Source organism: Mobula hypostoma, chromosome 21 (genome assembly GCF_963921235.1).
Source record: "Mobula hypostoma chromosome 21, sMobHyp1.1, whole genome shotgun sequence".
Taxonomy (NCBI): domain Eukaryota; kingdom Metazoa; phylum Chordata; class Chondrichthyes; order Myliobatiformes; family Myliobatidae; genus Mobula; species Mobula hypostoma.
This window is the reverse complement of record NC_086117.1, coordinates 23,057,454-23,072,828: the sequence shown is the minus strand read 5'-3', so window position 1 is coordinate 23,072,828 and position 15,375 is coordinate 23,057,454. Positions and strand designations below refer to the sequence as shown.

Sequence of the window (15,375 nt, the reverse complement as noted above, 5' to 3'; positions counted from 1 at the left end):
ATTGAACAAAATTATGATAGCTTAATCTCTTAGAAATTGTCCTCTAGGATGTGCCAAGCAGATAGAAATACAGAGTACTGATCAGGCTGGAATGCAGGCTGTTGATGAGGCAGGAACAGAGACAGATCATATGTTGTTGTTCTTGTGTCAGATGTACTTTACATTCTACAAGGAGATGCTTCTGCAATCCTAACCCCACCTATTTCCTTAATCCTCCAAAGATCTGGCGAGGCTTCCAATTAAAGCCCAGATGAGCTGAACGTTTAGGATCAACAATGATTTCTGATTCATCCAAGTCTTCTATCACAGAACAATCACATGATTTTGGTTGGAATGTGCAGCTGGCAATGATTGAACATATGCTTTGCCACTGTGGGTGGAAATTTCCTTTACTATTTAAATACAATGTTATAAATGTGCTTTTGGTGCTCATATTTATGGTTTTGTTAAGTCAACCCCTTGACATCTCTCTGCAATCTGTTTGATACAGATCCAGCATTAAAGTCACAGAGGAATACGAAACAAACTTGTTAAGAGTTCGACTGCTAATAACCTCAATGTTTAGTAAGCCTGGCACCAAAGTTGCTCTTTGAAGTGCATTCATGTAAACAGCCGATAAAACGGTCTGAAGCACCTCAAGGAGTGTAAAATAAAGTTCCCATAGCGGTTTCTTAATTTACGTCATCATCATCATTAAGAAAGGAATACAGAGGATTCTGGTTAATTGGGCCATTGGTTAACTAGGGCAGCAGCTTGTTTGGACAACTCTTAAAGAATAAAAACTGAGAAAATAGCTGGAATTCCTTCATTTATTTGGGACACTATGCAGCTTAATTGGGGCAAGGGACTTGCCGAACAGTTTCTAACTAGTGTCAGACGCATGTGTTTCTGTTCAAAAAGCAGCACTTTTTGTCACTGACAGTTGGCAAGGGATAAGCAATAAGACAATCCAGAACTGTTTTCCTCACTGTGGTTTCAAGCATTCCAGCTTGGAGACGCCAGAAACGGCCAGGAGTGAAATTGAAATTATTTCGCTACTTCAACAAGTTAGAAACTACAAAGAATTTGAAGGTATCGACAATCACCTTGAATGCTAGAAAGAAAATGAAGATTTGGAGGATGCAATTTAACAGCTTTGTATGAAGACAGTTCATTATCTGCACTAGATATTTGGACTGATTTTATTCATTTAAGGTGAAAGGAATAAGATAGAGATAAATTCAACTGTTGATAAATATTAGGGACTAATACACAGTTTATAGTACTGCAGTAATATTGGTAGTGCTCTAATTTGTTCTGTATTTTGTTTAAATACATAATTTGTTACCCAGTTTGTCTTTTTTAACTATTGCTAATTGGGCAGCCGCTTAGCTGGGCCGAAATGTATTGGTCCCAATATGTCCCAATGATCCAGAATTCACTTTATACATGAAGGTTCATTTTAGCTCTCAGATATTTTTTGAGAAACCTTCATCCTTTTTAAGTTAAGAGTCTTCGGTATTTTTAAAGTTAATAGTCCTCAGGTAATTGACAAGAGAAGTTGAAAACATGAAAGCTAGAATGAGTTGATACCGAACTCTCGTGAAAAGAAACTTCCAATGTTTAGGTTATTAATCCTGCCCAAGGTAATGAGTATATTCCTCAGGAAATTCTCTTGTGAGCAGAAGAACAGAAGAGGACACATTGCTCTAAACCACGTCAGACATCCTCGCTGCTGTTTGGTTGGGTTGGTGTTGACGTTTCAGAGTGATACACCGCTCTAGAGATGGGTGGTGAAACCCGACCACAAAGATAACCCTACTCTTGTGTTTTGGGGCTCTCAGTTTCTAGTTTGTTCATGCAGGTACACATTCTACTGTGCCTGCTTAGAATTTCTAACCTGAGATCATTGCCTAGAATCGTGGCAAAGATATCAATAAAATCTGAAGAGATATTTTAGTGCTGCGATCAACCTTTCTAATAAATTACTCTCAGAAGCACAGTCTTAAAATAGGTGATTGTATTACATGCATTTATCTAAGACAAAAAAACAACAGAATAAATGATATTAATGCAATAAGTAACAATTGCAACTTTCCAGACCTAACCAGTTCACCTCCACCACCACTTTCCAGACCTAACCAGTTCCCCTCTACCACCACTCTCCTCCATCTAGTGGAATTGGTCCTTACTCTTAATAATTTCTCCTTTGGCTCCTCCCACTTCCTCCAAACTAAAGGTGTAGCCATTGGCACCCACATGGGTCCCAGCTATGCCTGCCTTTTTGTTGGCTTTGTGGAAAAATCCATGTTCCAAGCCTATTCTGGGGTATCTGTCCCCCACTTTTCCTTTGCTACATCGATGAATGCACTGGCGCTGCTTCCTGCACGCATGCAGAACTCGTTGACTTTATTAACTTTGCCTCCAACTTTCACCCTGCCCTCAAGTTTACCTGGTCCATTTCTGACACCTCCCTCCCCTTTCTTGATCTTTCAGTCTCTATCTCTGGAGACAGCCTACCTACTGATGTCTACTATAAGCCTACGGACTCTCACAGCTACCTGGACTATTCCTCTTCCCACCCTGTCTCTTGCAAAAATGCCATCCACTTCTCACAATTCCTCCGTCTCCGCCGCATCTGCTCTCAGGATGAGGCTTTTCATTCCAGGACGAAGGAGATGTCCTCCTTTTTTTTTAGCGAAAGGGTCTTCCCTTCCTCCACCATCAACTCTGCCCTCAAATGCATCTCTCCCATTTCACGCACATCTGCTCTCACCCCATCCTCCTGCATCCCCCCCCACTAGGAATAGGGTTCCCCTTGTCCTCACCTACCAACCCACCAGCCTCTGGGTCCAACATATAATTCTCCATAACTTCCGCCACCTCCAACAGAATCCCACCCCTAAGCACATCTTCCCCTCCCCCCTCTTTCTGCTTTCCGCAGGGATCGCTCCCTACGCGACTCCCTTGTCCATTTGTCCCCCCCATCCCTTCCCACCGATCTCCCTCCCGGCACTTATCCTTGCAAGCGGAACAAGTGCTACACATGCCCTTACACTTCCTCCCTCACTACCATTCAGGGCTCCAAACAGTCGTTCCAGGTCAGCTGGGGTGATATACTGTGTCCGGTGCTCCCGGTATGGCCTTCTATATATTGGCGAGACCCGACGCAGACTGGGAGACCGTTTCGCTGAACACCTACGCTCTGTCCACCAGAGAAAGCAGGATCTCCCAGTGGCCACACATTTTAATTCCACGTTCCATTCCCATTCTAATATGTCTATCCACGGCCTCCTCTACTGTCAAGATGAAGCCACACTCAGGTTGGAGGAACAACACCTTAAATTCCGTCTGGGTAGCCTCCCACCTAATGGCATGAACACTGACTTCTCTAACTTCCATTAATGCCCCACCTCCCCGTCGTACCCCATTCCTTATTTATTTATTTATTATTTTCCTTTTTTTTAGAATGTAAGTCTATTATACACTCCGGAGCAGAAGGTGGCGGTAATGCACCATTAAGCTGGGTGCCAACCACCGTAAAACAAGAAGAAGAAGGGGAAGAAGTCCTTCCTGTATCCCTTACAATAGATATATGATGTAAACGTTCAGAAGTTGAAAAAGTTTAATGGTGGACGTATTGAAGGCGAACCTTTCTACTTACTTTATTGGAAATATGCGTGATTTTAAACAATTGACGCATGCAATGCTTCTTTTTGGAAAAACTCCATTATAATACAGTATTTTCAAATTATGACAGTAGCCCCAGACAGTAGTAGTGTTCACTGTTTGTGTTAAGTCTTCACATTTAACTATTTCTGGCCTATTAAGAAATTTAGTTCTGAGAGATCGATAAATAAATATTGACATTCAGGTAAAATATCGGAGCTCTGTTACTGAGTGATTTATCCCCTCAGAAGAAATTCAATACTATAAGGTGGTAAGTCAGAGCTGAGTTCTGACACAAATCTCAGATCCTCACTTTTACACTTTATTCTGCATTGTCTTTGTTTTACTTTATTCTTTCTGAATGTAATGATTTGATCTGTATGAACAGTATTGAAGACAAGTTTTTCACAGTACCTTGGTACATGTGACAAACTGATACTTAATACCAATCTTCAAATAAACTTCTATCATATCCCCCTCTTTTCACTTTCCACAGGGATCGCTCCCTCTGTGATTCCCTTTTCCTTTCATCCCTCCCCACTATACTCCCTCCTGGTGCTTATTCCAGCAAGCAGCCAAAATGCTACATCTGCCCATACACCTCCTCTCTCACCTCCATTCAGAAACAGTTCCCTGCAGTGGACTTTAAATTATACCCAATTATTTCTACTGATGACATGAAATCATCTACAGGTTTCTCCCACCATCCGAAGGTAGAGCGTTCCTATGAAACGGTTCGTAAGCTGGAATGTCGTAAAGTGAAGAAGCATTACCATTTATTTATAGGGGAAAAATGTGTGAGCGTTCGCAGACCCAAAAAATAACCTACCAAATCATGCCAAATAACACATAAAACCTAAAATAATGGTAACATATAGTAAAAGCAGAAATGATATGATAAATACACAGCCTATATAAAGTAGAAATACTTTTCTACAGTTATTGCCGCACTGTCCACCGTAGCGAAAATCTCACACAAGTGCTCTCAGTAGAAACACTCTCTCCAGTAACCTTTAAGCTATGAAGCTGCCAAATCATACCAAATAACACATAAAAATACACAGCCTATATAAAGCAGAAATAATGTATGTACAGTGTAGCATCACTTACGGGAATCCGGAAGACAGCGCCGAGCACACTGATGATGGTGCGTTAGGCTGAGTTGTCGGAGGTTGGGGTGGTGCAGTGGTCCCCAAACTCCGGACCAGTACCAATCCACGAAGCATGGAGTGCAGCGGTAGCTGGGATGCACACAGCACATCTTTAAGGAAAAAAGCTGAAATAAACAAGCTAATTAATTAGGTGCTGCCCGGCACGTAAATGTCGGCCCAGATCAGAGGCAACGCAATCGGCAATTGCCTCTGATCTGGGCCAACATTTTGGCTTTTTTTCTTAAAGATGTGTTGGGTGCATTCCGACTACCACTGCATTCTTCGCGGCAATGTATCGGTCCGCGGCCTGGAGGTTGGGACCACTGAGGTGGTGGGACACTGGGGTGTCATCTCATCGTCGTCTGTTTCCATCAGGGCAGGCTGGTCATCTTCTATGTTTGCCTGCCTCGATGTCGAATGTCGAGGTTCGTCGTCTGCTGTGGCTGATGTGGAAGGCTTGAAAAACGACAGTATGCTTGACTGCTTAGCCTCGCACATTTTTCTATCATACAGTTCTTTGTAAGCACTCAAACCATCCTGCAAATATGCCCTAAACTTACGTACTCTTTCAAAATTAAAGCCGTACTTTTCTGCAATCATTGCAGCGAAAATCTCACGCAGTTGCCTTACATTCAGTTCCTGGACGACTTCACTTTCGGTCCGTTCGCTACTGCATTCAGTTTTGATTATTATTCTTTCCTCTTCCAATTGCATCAGCTCTTCATCTATCAGTTCTTGGTCATGGGATGCCAAAACCTCTTCAACATCATCTTTGTCAACTTCCATAAGCCAAACTCACTTTGTCCTTACTTCGCTCACCACGATCGAAACGCTTAATTATGTCGAGTTTTACGCTAAGTGTAACACCCTTACAATCTCTTTTAGGCTTTACCGATACCTTAAAACTTACCTTGCAAATGGATGCTCAAAATAAATCGACATAAAGCACAGATGCTCACAGGCACGTGTTTAAGCAATGCCGGCTAGAATACAGTTCCGGGGGAGGTGCTTGCTTGCTCGGGCGCGCGCTGCCTTTTTTCGTAATAGTGAAAACACCTTCTGTTAGTGAAAACAGGTAACTAATGTAGGTCTTTTGTAACAGCAAGGTGTCGTAAAGCGAACGTTCGAAAAGCGGGGGACACCTGTACTTTGTTACAAATGGTGTGTGCATGCAGTCAAAGAGCCTTTAGTCTTTCTACCATTTTATCCCACTCTGTTCTATTAGCCAGTATACTTCCTCGTCTGTATGCTCCTGTCCCTTCCTTACAGACTGTCGATACTGTGGCCCATTTTGCTATCCTTGCCCCTTTTCTTTGACTTTCCAAATTCCCCTTGATAAGAAACTTCCCCGTTTCTTTGCTATTTACTTTAAAACCTCATCTGTTGCCCTGGTTATGTGAAACCTGTTCCTAAGAATTGGTTACCTCTTTCTCTTTATTTTCTATCAGTGCTCTTTGCATCGGAACCCGTTTTCCTATATTATTTTTCAATGATAAGGTAAGTGAAATGAATGATTGGAGCAGACCTTGCTGAGTCAGAACCTTGCACTCTGCACCTTGAGTCAGCAATTTAGATTATTATCAATTTCAGACGCGAGAGCAAATCTCACAGGCTCAGACTCCAACAGTGTGCTCTGGATAGTGGCAGAACTCCCGGTGATTTTTTTTTCTTACATATCTGAAATATTTCAGAAAAGATAAAAACAACCAAAAACATTAAAGTGAGATAATTAAATGAAATTCAATTTTTCTCCAAATCCCCATGTGTACAATTTCCACTGAATTCCCTAATGTAACGGGAATAAAAAATTGCAAATCACTGTGGAGATCATAGTTGCACAACAAAGTAATGACATTTAAAAGATATTTTGATAAGTACACACACAAGGCAGTTTTAGAAGGATCCAAACTAAAGATGGCCAGGTGGGATTAGCTTGGGCGGGCACCTGGTTAGCATGCAGAAGTTGGACCAAATGGCTTGCTCCTGTGCTGCATCACCCTGTGACTAGGCTCCAGCACTGGATTTCATGTGGTAGAGTAAGGTGACGCATTATGCACTCCAAATCTGTGAGCGTGATTTGGTACTTCTAGGACTTGTGTGTAATACCAGGCTAATACAGTATTATATAATACTTATTGTTTTCTTAACCTTATGTCAGAATTAATTCCTATTGTCCTTGTAAAAACATCTTCAATCTTTAAATCTTTATGATTTTTAAATCTTCATGATGTAAAATAAAAATTATTAATTCTTAGAAATACTTCAAACTCGGCTGGGCATCAGTGAAAGCCACAGCGCCAGCAAACGCAGCATGCAAGAGAATTCCTAGAAGTGTGGTTTTCCGTGAACAATTCTCTGAACATACGCGTAGACCTTGATCCTATTTATGAGTTGATGCGGGCAAAATTTCCAGGCCACTATGCACGAAGATCGCCACACAGCCAGTCAACGATGAGATTTCCTCCCCACGTCACAACTGTCCAATCAGCTGATTGAAAAGGCCACGCATTTAGAGGATACACCACAATCAACAGCGCACTGATGACACCTCCTCTCATGGTGACGAGATGTTTCCAGGTAAATTGCCAAGAGAACAACTCAACCAAACTATTAATTCTTATAAGAATGTATACAAACAAAATATCTCAATGTGATACAAATAACAACAGGATTGAGAAGTTTGGCTTCTGTCTTCGTTACCTGAACTCTCAATGTATGCTCAAGCCCATGCCAAACACTAACAAAACCAGCTGTTTCTTTCAACAACAGTCTTTAACTTTGTCGCTGAGGGATTTAATTTTTTCCAGTAAAACTGCCAAGTTTTGCTGCTCAGGTTTGAATTTCCTGCAGCTTCTGCTACTGTGACCTAAGAACTCGACAAGGGTTGACATAGTACAAAAGGACAGGGAATATGATTATTTTGCATGGTATGTTAGCAGAATAGAGAAAGTCAGACTGTGTTTGTTGTAAATGACCAATGTCCATTCATCAAATTCATCTTCCAGCATCCTAACAGTTGCAGCTGTTGACCAACTCTTGCAATTGATCTTTTTATTCATTTATGGCCAATTCAGAAATTAAAAACCCTTTTGCTGGATTGAAATGACAAACTATTGGACCACAGTAACCCATTTCATCCTTGCCTGACCTGCTGAACTCCCCTAGCACTTTGTGTGTGTTGCTAATGTCTGAATTTACTCACACTTTCAGTTCAAGTTTAATTCAACTAAACATGAATACCCACGAATACAGCCAAACGAGATTGCATTACCAAGGGGTCAAGGTGCAAAACACAGTACCAACAATCACACACAGCACAAAGCACACATAGCATATAAGGATATCAATAAGATAGAGCCACTCAAAAAAAAATCTAGACCTGAGCCATCAATGGTACAGAAATCTGCAGCGCCAAGGCGAGTGCTAATGGCTACAGGCCACACTCATGGAGCCAGTTCAGTACTGAGGCGAATAAAGTCTTACTGAGTAGTGAACTGAACACCTTCGCCCTCAGCCTTGACGCCTTAATTTTTAAAATCTGGCTTGATGCTTAGCTTGGCTAAACATTGATTCATTTTTCGCTCTCAAGCCCTGGCCGCAATGCTTCAATCCGACTCGGAGTTTCAGTCTGGCCCCAAATCGGCTCCAGCAATGGTCACCGTGGCTATATCTACAGTCTCGAGATTCCAGTTCGCCAAATATTTCAAGATATCACAAAAATGCCAGGTCATATGATAGTTCAAAAACATACCTCCCATTGGGAAGTTACAGGCTGTGGATTGCAGTGACCGCAGTCAAAAAGAAGTATATTTAGTAGAATTGTTAGTGGTTTTGCCAGCTGCTCACAGAATGTTGTTGTGGCTCGCCAGTACTATCTTGGGTCCTAAAACTTCCCATCCTGCTTCTAATGTGTTGCAAATCATTTTCACAAACTTCTGTCAAATACATGTTGTAAAGTGCCAGATTTCTCCGTGCTAGGTTTTGGAGGAGATCTATTTTCAGGTTCTTTGGAACCCTTCATCACCTATCTCCCCTGTTCCCCTTTGACACAGAGTCTCCACTCCCTGTAATCTCTTTGCATTTTGTTCTCTTTGTAAACCCTTACACACTTCTATTCACCCATTGCCTCACCCTGGGCCCCTGCCCTTTTACCTTTTCTTTCCTGTTCTGCCCCTCCCACACATCTTCTCAATGATGTCACCGTGTTTTTCCTTGCTGTCCCTCACCATCTCATTTGCTCTCATCCTGGGACAGCATCTCTAGGATTTTCACCTTTTTTTAACCAGCCTTTCCACAGACCCTGTCCTAGCATGTGTACTGATGGCACAGCACAATGGGATTTAGTGGAAATTGACAACAACACTTGTTTGTTTCTTATCTTGTCTCGAGCTAGTGTTCTGCTTCTGATATATTTCAATAAGGTGCTCTTAAACAGTTGTGCATTTGGACAGGAACGCACAGGTGAACCTACAATAAAACTTCAATAACCCACCATCTGACTGTTAAGAAATCCCAGTGGTCTGTTTGGCATTTGGTTCACCAGTTACTGACTCCTGTGATCCCCTCTCCTCACCAGGGCTGCGTTTCCAATGCCCTATCTGAACTCACTGAGGCCTGCTTTGCTGCCTGTCTGCGTCACTGTGCAGTGAGTGAGTGAGTGAGTATGACAGAGTGTGTGTGTGCGCACACGTGCGCGCACGCACATGCACGCGTGGGGGCCGGGGAGGGAAATGCTACGACACAGGATCGGAGTAAGCTGCAGAGAATTGTAAACTTAGTCAGCTCCATCATTGGCACCAGCTCCGTAGTGCCCAGGACATCTTCAAGGAGTGATGCCTCAAAAGGGTGACATCCATCATTAAGTACCCCATCATCCAGGACCTGCCTTGTTCTCATTGTTACCATCAGGTAGGAGGTACAGAAGCCTGAAGGCACACCCTCAACGATTCAGGAACAGATTCTTCCCCTCTGCCATCCAATTTCTGAATGGACATTGACCCATGAACACTACCTGAGTAGTTTTTTTTATTTCTGTTTTTGGACTACTTATTTAATTTGACTATCTTATATATATATGTTCATACTGTAATTCAATGTTTTTTTTCTTTATTATTCATCTCATTGTACTGCTGCCACAAGGTTAACAAATTTCATGACATATTCCGGTGATATTAAGCCCAATTCTGATTCTCATTTCACTCCACATGCACAGTTTGACACAAGGGGTCCTGTTTCCTCTACTGCCTTTACATTTACTGGGGCCCCTTTTCTTCACACCCTCTTTAAACTCACAATAACCTTTCTAAACTCATCTTGCTCACTGATTATACTACTGCATGATGTTTGCAAAAATGTATTCACCCACAGACTTCTTCCCTCAAGTGAAAGGTGACACTATATACTTGTGTAACATGCATATCTCTACAGTCCCAATATCATCTTCTGGCATAATTGTAGAGAAGCTCCCATCAGAAATGAAGTCATTAGAAAAATATCTTTCTGAGCCATACAATGATTGTAATGGAAATTTCAGTGCAATTAATTTCTTTTGGTCATGTAATTCCCATGACTTTTTAATTTACTTCTCATTGTGAAACATGTTGTGAATTAAATTTACCATATGGAACTCACATATAGTTTTGTTTAACACTGTGTGATGTGACATTCGTCTAGAGCCAATATAAAAACACAGTGAACCCTACCCACCAGAATGAACACCATTCGTCAGAGAATCAGGGCCACCTATATTAGCTCTTCTTCAAATATTTAAATAGGAAGCTCTCAATGGTCAGACTTTGATTTCAAAGTTAAGAAATGTTTTGGTCAAGGAACTGAGGCTTATGGAGAAATCGTACAAATTTTAAAAGATAATACTAGGAACATGATTCCTCAAAAGTGAGTCTTTAGGTTGTGGCAACACACATAAAAGTTGCTGGTGAACGCAGCAGGCCAGGCAGCATCTCTAGGAAGAGGTACAGTTGACGTTTCGGGCCGAGACCCTTCGTCAGGACTAACTGAAAGAAGAGTGAGTAAGAGATTTGAAAGTGGGAGGGGGACGGGGAGATTCGAAAGGTTTCTGTAGGTTGTGGAGTCAGTTAGTGCTGAGGTGAATGAAGTTACCCATGCTGGTTCAGGAGCCTGATGTTGTGGGACCTATGGCTTCTGTACCCCCTTCCCCATGGTAGAAGAGTGCACGGCCTGAATGATGGGGATACAGGTAGGAGGGGATTGTCTTTTGGCACCAGACCTCATGAAACCTCAAGGAAACAAGTATAATATGGGCAAGGGAAAAGACAACACATGCAAAATTCTGGAGGAACTCAGCAGGCCTGGCATCATCCGTGGTCCTGATAAAGGGTCTTGGCTTAAAATGTGGACTGTTTACTCTTTTCCATGAGTGCTGCCTGGCCTGCTGAGTTCCTCACGTAAGGGAAGGGACACCTGATTACCACCTACTGCCCTTCTCAGTTGGTGAATCTGTGCCTCTCCATGTTGAACAACACTAAGAGGACGCACTGAAGGTTGCAAGGGAACAGATTGTACTCTGGCTGGTGAGCTTCAACATCCATTGCCAAGTGTTGCTTGATAGCATCACAGCAGGGTGCATCCCGTCACAGTTCCACAGTGAATGCACTAACACGAGGAATAAGCTGACTTGACCTTGCCTTCGGCGGTTAATGTGCAGCAGATAAATCTGCCATCACAGCTCTGGTGGAAATGACCACTACAAAGTCCTTATGCAGGCAAAGTCATCATGCAGAGGAAACACTCCATCGTGTTGAATGGCACTACAATCATGGTAAATGGAATGAACTCCAAATAGATCTGGCAGTTTAATGCCACACACTCACAAACCATTAGTGCGATCAGAAGTGCACATTGCTACCATCTGCAACCACATGGCCTGGCGTTCCCCTTAATGGATCATTAATGCTCCTGCAAGGGATTAATGCCGGTTGACGGCAGCACCGGGAGTTAGCAGTCTGAGATGTCACCAAAGACTCTTGCAGCCTCGTTCAGTGAAGAGAATTCTGACTGGCTGCATCACAGCCAGGCCTGAAGAGGCCTGCAGAAGACTGTAGACTCACCTAGCATTATCACGGACACAACCCTTCCCACCGTCAAGGACAGCTTCGAGAGATGGTGCCTGAAGAAGGTGGCATCCATCGTTAAGGACCCTCACCATCTGGGACGTGCCTGCTTCTTGTTACTACCATCAGGGAGGCGGTACAGGAGCCTGAAAACCCACTCTCAATTATTCAGGAACGTTCTGAACGGTTCATTAATCCATGAAGCCTACCCCATTATTTCTTCATATTTTGCACTTATTTTGTAATTTATAGTGATTTTATGTATTGATATCATAAAACAATAAATTCCACGTCCTATAAGTCAGTAAAAATAAGCATAATCCTGATCATAACTAAAAATGAAATGCAAGACGTCAACTTGGTGAAGATGCACTATGCAAGGCAGCGAAAAACAACGTGTAACAGAAAGCTAAGAGCGATGGATTAGTCAAAGCTCTTCAGATTTCTCACACTTAGTATCAACTGGTGGACAATTAACCAACCAGCAGGTGGAGGTGACTCCAGTTCAAGCCCATCCACAACCGTGACAGGGCATAACAGGAGGAAGCTAAAGAAGGTGACTGCAGTGCATTCTATCTACCGATTGAATGGTATTGCTCACCCTGGCTACTCGGAGTACACCTCCAAACAGGTATGCATATTATCGACAGGGCTTCAAGCACGTAGGAGCACCACTAACTGCAAATTCCCCACAAACTGCACAACATACTGTCCTTGAAATACATTGGGTTTTCATTGTTACAGGAGCTAAGTCCCAAAGAATACTGTGGAGATCTTCACTATAAAAACTGCAACAGTTTTAGAAGTTGGCTCAAAACCTCTTCTCAAGAGCACCAAGGAATGGACAATAACTGTTGATCTTGCCAGCAACACCCACATACCCAAAAATGAATAATTATGAAAGATCCACGATGGCTAAAGTTCAATGCACCAAGCTACAACAATGGCTTGTTAGGCTGGACTGACTGAAAAGGCAATATTGTACAAATATTTTTACGTCATAATTACTAGAGAATCTGCTTTCCACCATCATTGCTTATGATAATCATATGCTAAAGTTCAACTTCCAGAATGCTAACATTTTGTTACGTCTATAGGCAAAATCACTTTATAAACTTAATTCATCAATTTGTTATACTGTATTTATTCCAATAGCTGACGACAAACTAGATACAAACTATTACTCAAAATAATATGAAGCAAATCCCTAACATTAAAGTAATTCAACAGGGAAAACACTTTTGGTATGATATCATTATTAGCATTTTTAATGGATAGAATTAAAATTCTGATGCTTGATTGTGGCCTATAGTAAACAAGCTGGACATTGTATACAGTGGATGAAGTGAATAGCCCTCTTAGTTCCTAAAAATGACTCAGGAAATATTAGTCATCAGGATGGAACATTTAAATGTCACATCAGAATGACCTATGAAATCTGCACTGGAGCTTTTTACTACCCGTTTCCTCGTACGTTCTTGTTCAGAGCCATACTTTCTGATATTTCAATAGCATCAAAAATATTATATTCTTAATCCTTAGGATGTGCAAAGTTTAAATACTTTATATGAGGAAAGAATGGCAGCAGGTTCATATATATATCTTGTGTGAATTATCGGGAGCCTGAAAACCCTTGGCCTGGCACATGACATTTGCTGCTGATTTCCACCTATGAACCAACAGTACAACCTGGCATTATTTACTTCTTTTATCCTGGTGGGCGCACGATGCAGCAGGACCTACCTCCGTGTAACTTACGACCACCTTTCCTTATTAAAGCAATTATCTTTGCCAGAGGCAGTAAGGGTTCCGAAGTTCCTCACAAAGCGGACTTCAAATATCAGCAGAATGTAATTCAAGCTCAACAGCACTTTTAAATGTCAATTTTAATTCCTAGTGTATGAAAATAGTGAAAAGCAATTCTTTTACCTGGTAAGATGCTACATATCATTCCAAATGATTTGGCATAATAATAAAAGCAATTTATTTTCCTTTAATTATTTTCCTTTCATTGTTATCGTAAATACAGCACAATATGTTAATAACTCACTTTCTGTGATTATAATGTTCTCCAATAACCAATACGATTATTTATTCTATTTATATATATTTCCTACCCTGCGGCCCTTCATTCCTCTTATTCCCGGAGGTCCTGGAACGCCTTTGACACCCTGTGATGGGAACATAACAACAGGTTATAACTAGATGTTAGCAACTCAACAATATGACATCACTACTTTAAAATGACATTTTACTATCTACCAGTGTAATGCTGGTGGCATCTCACGAAATATTATGTTATTAGTGTACAGCATTGACTTTACACTCTTATAAAAATCTTAATACCTTCACATCCATCTAGAGCAGGGAAACCCAATCTGGGGCCCACAAACCCCTCGGTTAATGGTAAGAATCCATGGCATAGAAAAGGTTGCAAACCCCAGATTTGGAAATACAACAATGGTAAGAATCCATGGCATAGAAAAGGTCAGAAACCCCAGATTTGGAAATATAATTTTTGCAACAATCAGCAGTTAACTGGTCAGCAGCTGCATTTCTTAAAAACGTATTGGAAATGACACTTAATGATTTCTGTTATTTTTATGTTCATAAATTAACACTTTTCCACTATTCCAGCTTGTGCTTTATGCTTTTCTAAATTAATTTGATATTGTGAAAGTGAAGAGCTTACACATCCAGATGTGGAAATCACTGCCTCATTTTATCTGCTTTCAGTTCATGGAGGAGAACTGCAAGGTAAACCTGGATCTCACCTTAGTGCCTTTTGATGTTTCTGCTTTCAGTTTAATTTTTGAAATAGCTATGCACATTCCAACATATAAAAAAATTTGGATGACATCCTCAGAAATAAGAGCTGATAAACAAGTGATCCTTGTTATCACCTCAAAGAGTTCAATCAAGCAAGTCAGCCATGGCTTCCCGAAACAGTCTGTGTCTTTGTAAATGGAGGTTTAAACTTTTAGACTTGATTCCAATAATCTTTCCCAGCACCTGTTAAACTAACTGACTGGTAAGTGTTTGATTTTCCCATTTTCTTGTAAACAACAATATAATAGTAATTGTCCTCTAGTCTAATAGCTCCATTTCTGTATCTCGATGCAACATTTCCCCCTTGTTTCTTTGGAATACATAAGTTCTACTTGAGCCTGTCTGCAATTCATCTCGTACTGTCTTATCCTGTCAAATATATCACACTTGTCCTTAACAACATCACTCACTGCTTTTGTGAGGACACTCCTAAAATAGTCCTCAAGAACCTCACCATATCCACATTTCCAAGCTTCCTATTTTTAGGACCCCATAGATCCACTTTTCTTATTCATTATACTGAATACTTACAATATACCCACAAACTTTAGTTTGATTTATACTTGATAAATCAAGCTTAAGAGATGAAAATAATAAAACCATGATATTTGTATTTAACAATCAAAAGAAGAATGATAGTGGAGAGAGACAGACAT

General features: G+C 41.2%; 1 protein-coding gene across 2 annotated transcripts in view; it reads right to left on the bottom strand.

The window, feature by feature from the left end:
• col27a1b (collagen, type XXVII, alpha 1b) overlaps positions 1-15,375 on the bottom strand; it is a 483,649-nt gene that overhangs the window by 159,831 nt on the left and 308,443 nt on the right. For both annotated transcript variants that reach the window (XR_010021219.1, XM_063073617.1), the window contains exon 28: positions 14,008-14,061. Coding sequence is in view for 1 of the 2 variants with exons in the window: in XM_063073617.1 (XP_062929687.1) it covers positions 14,008-14,061 (54 nt within the window). In the remaining variant the exon portion in view is untranslated. The remainder of the gene's footprint in view (positions 1-14,007; positions 14,062-15,375) is intronic.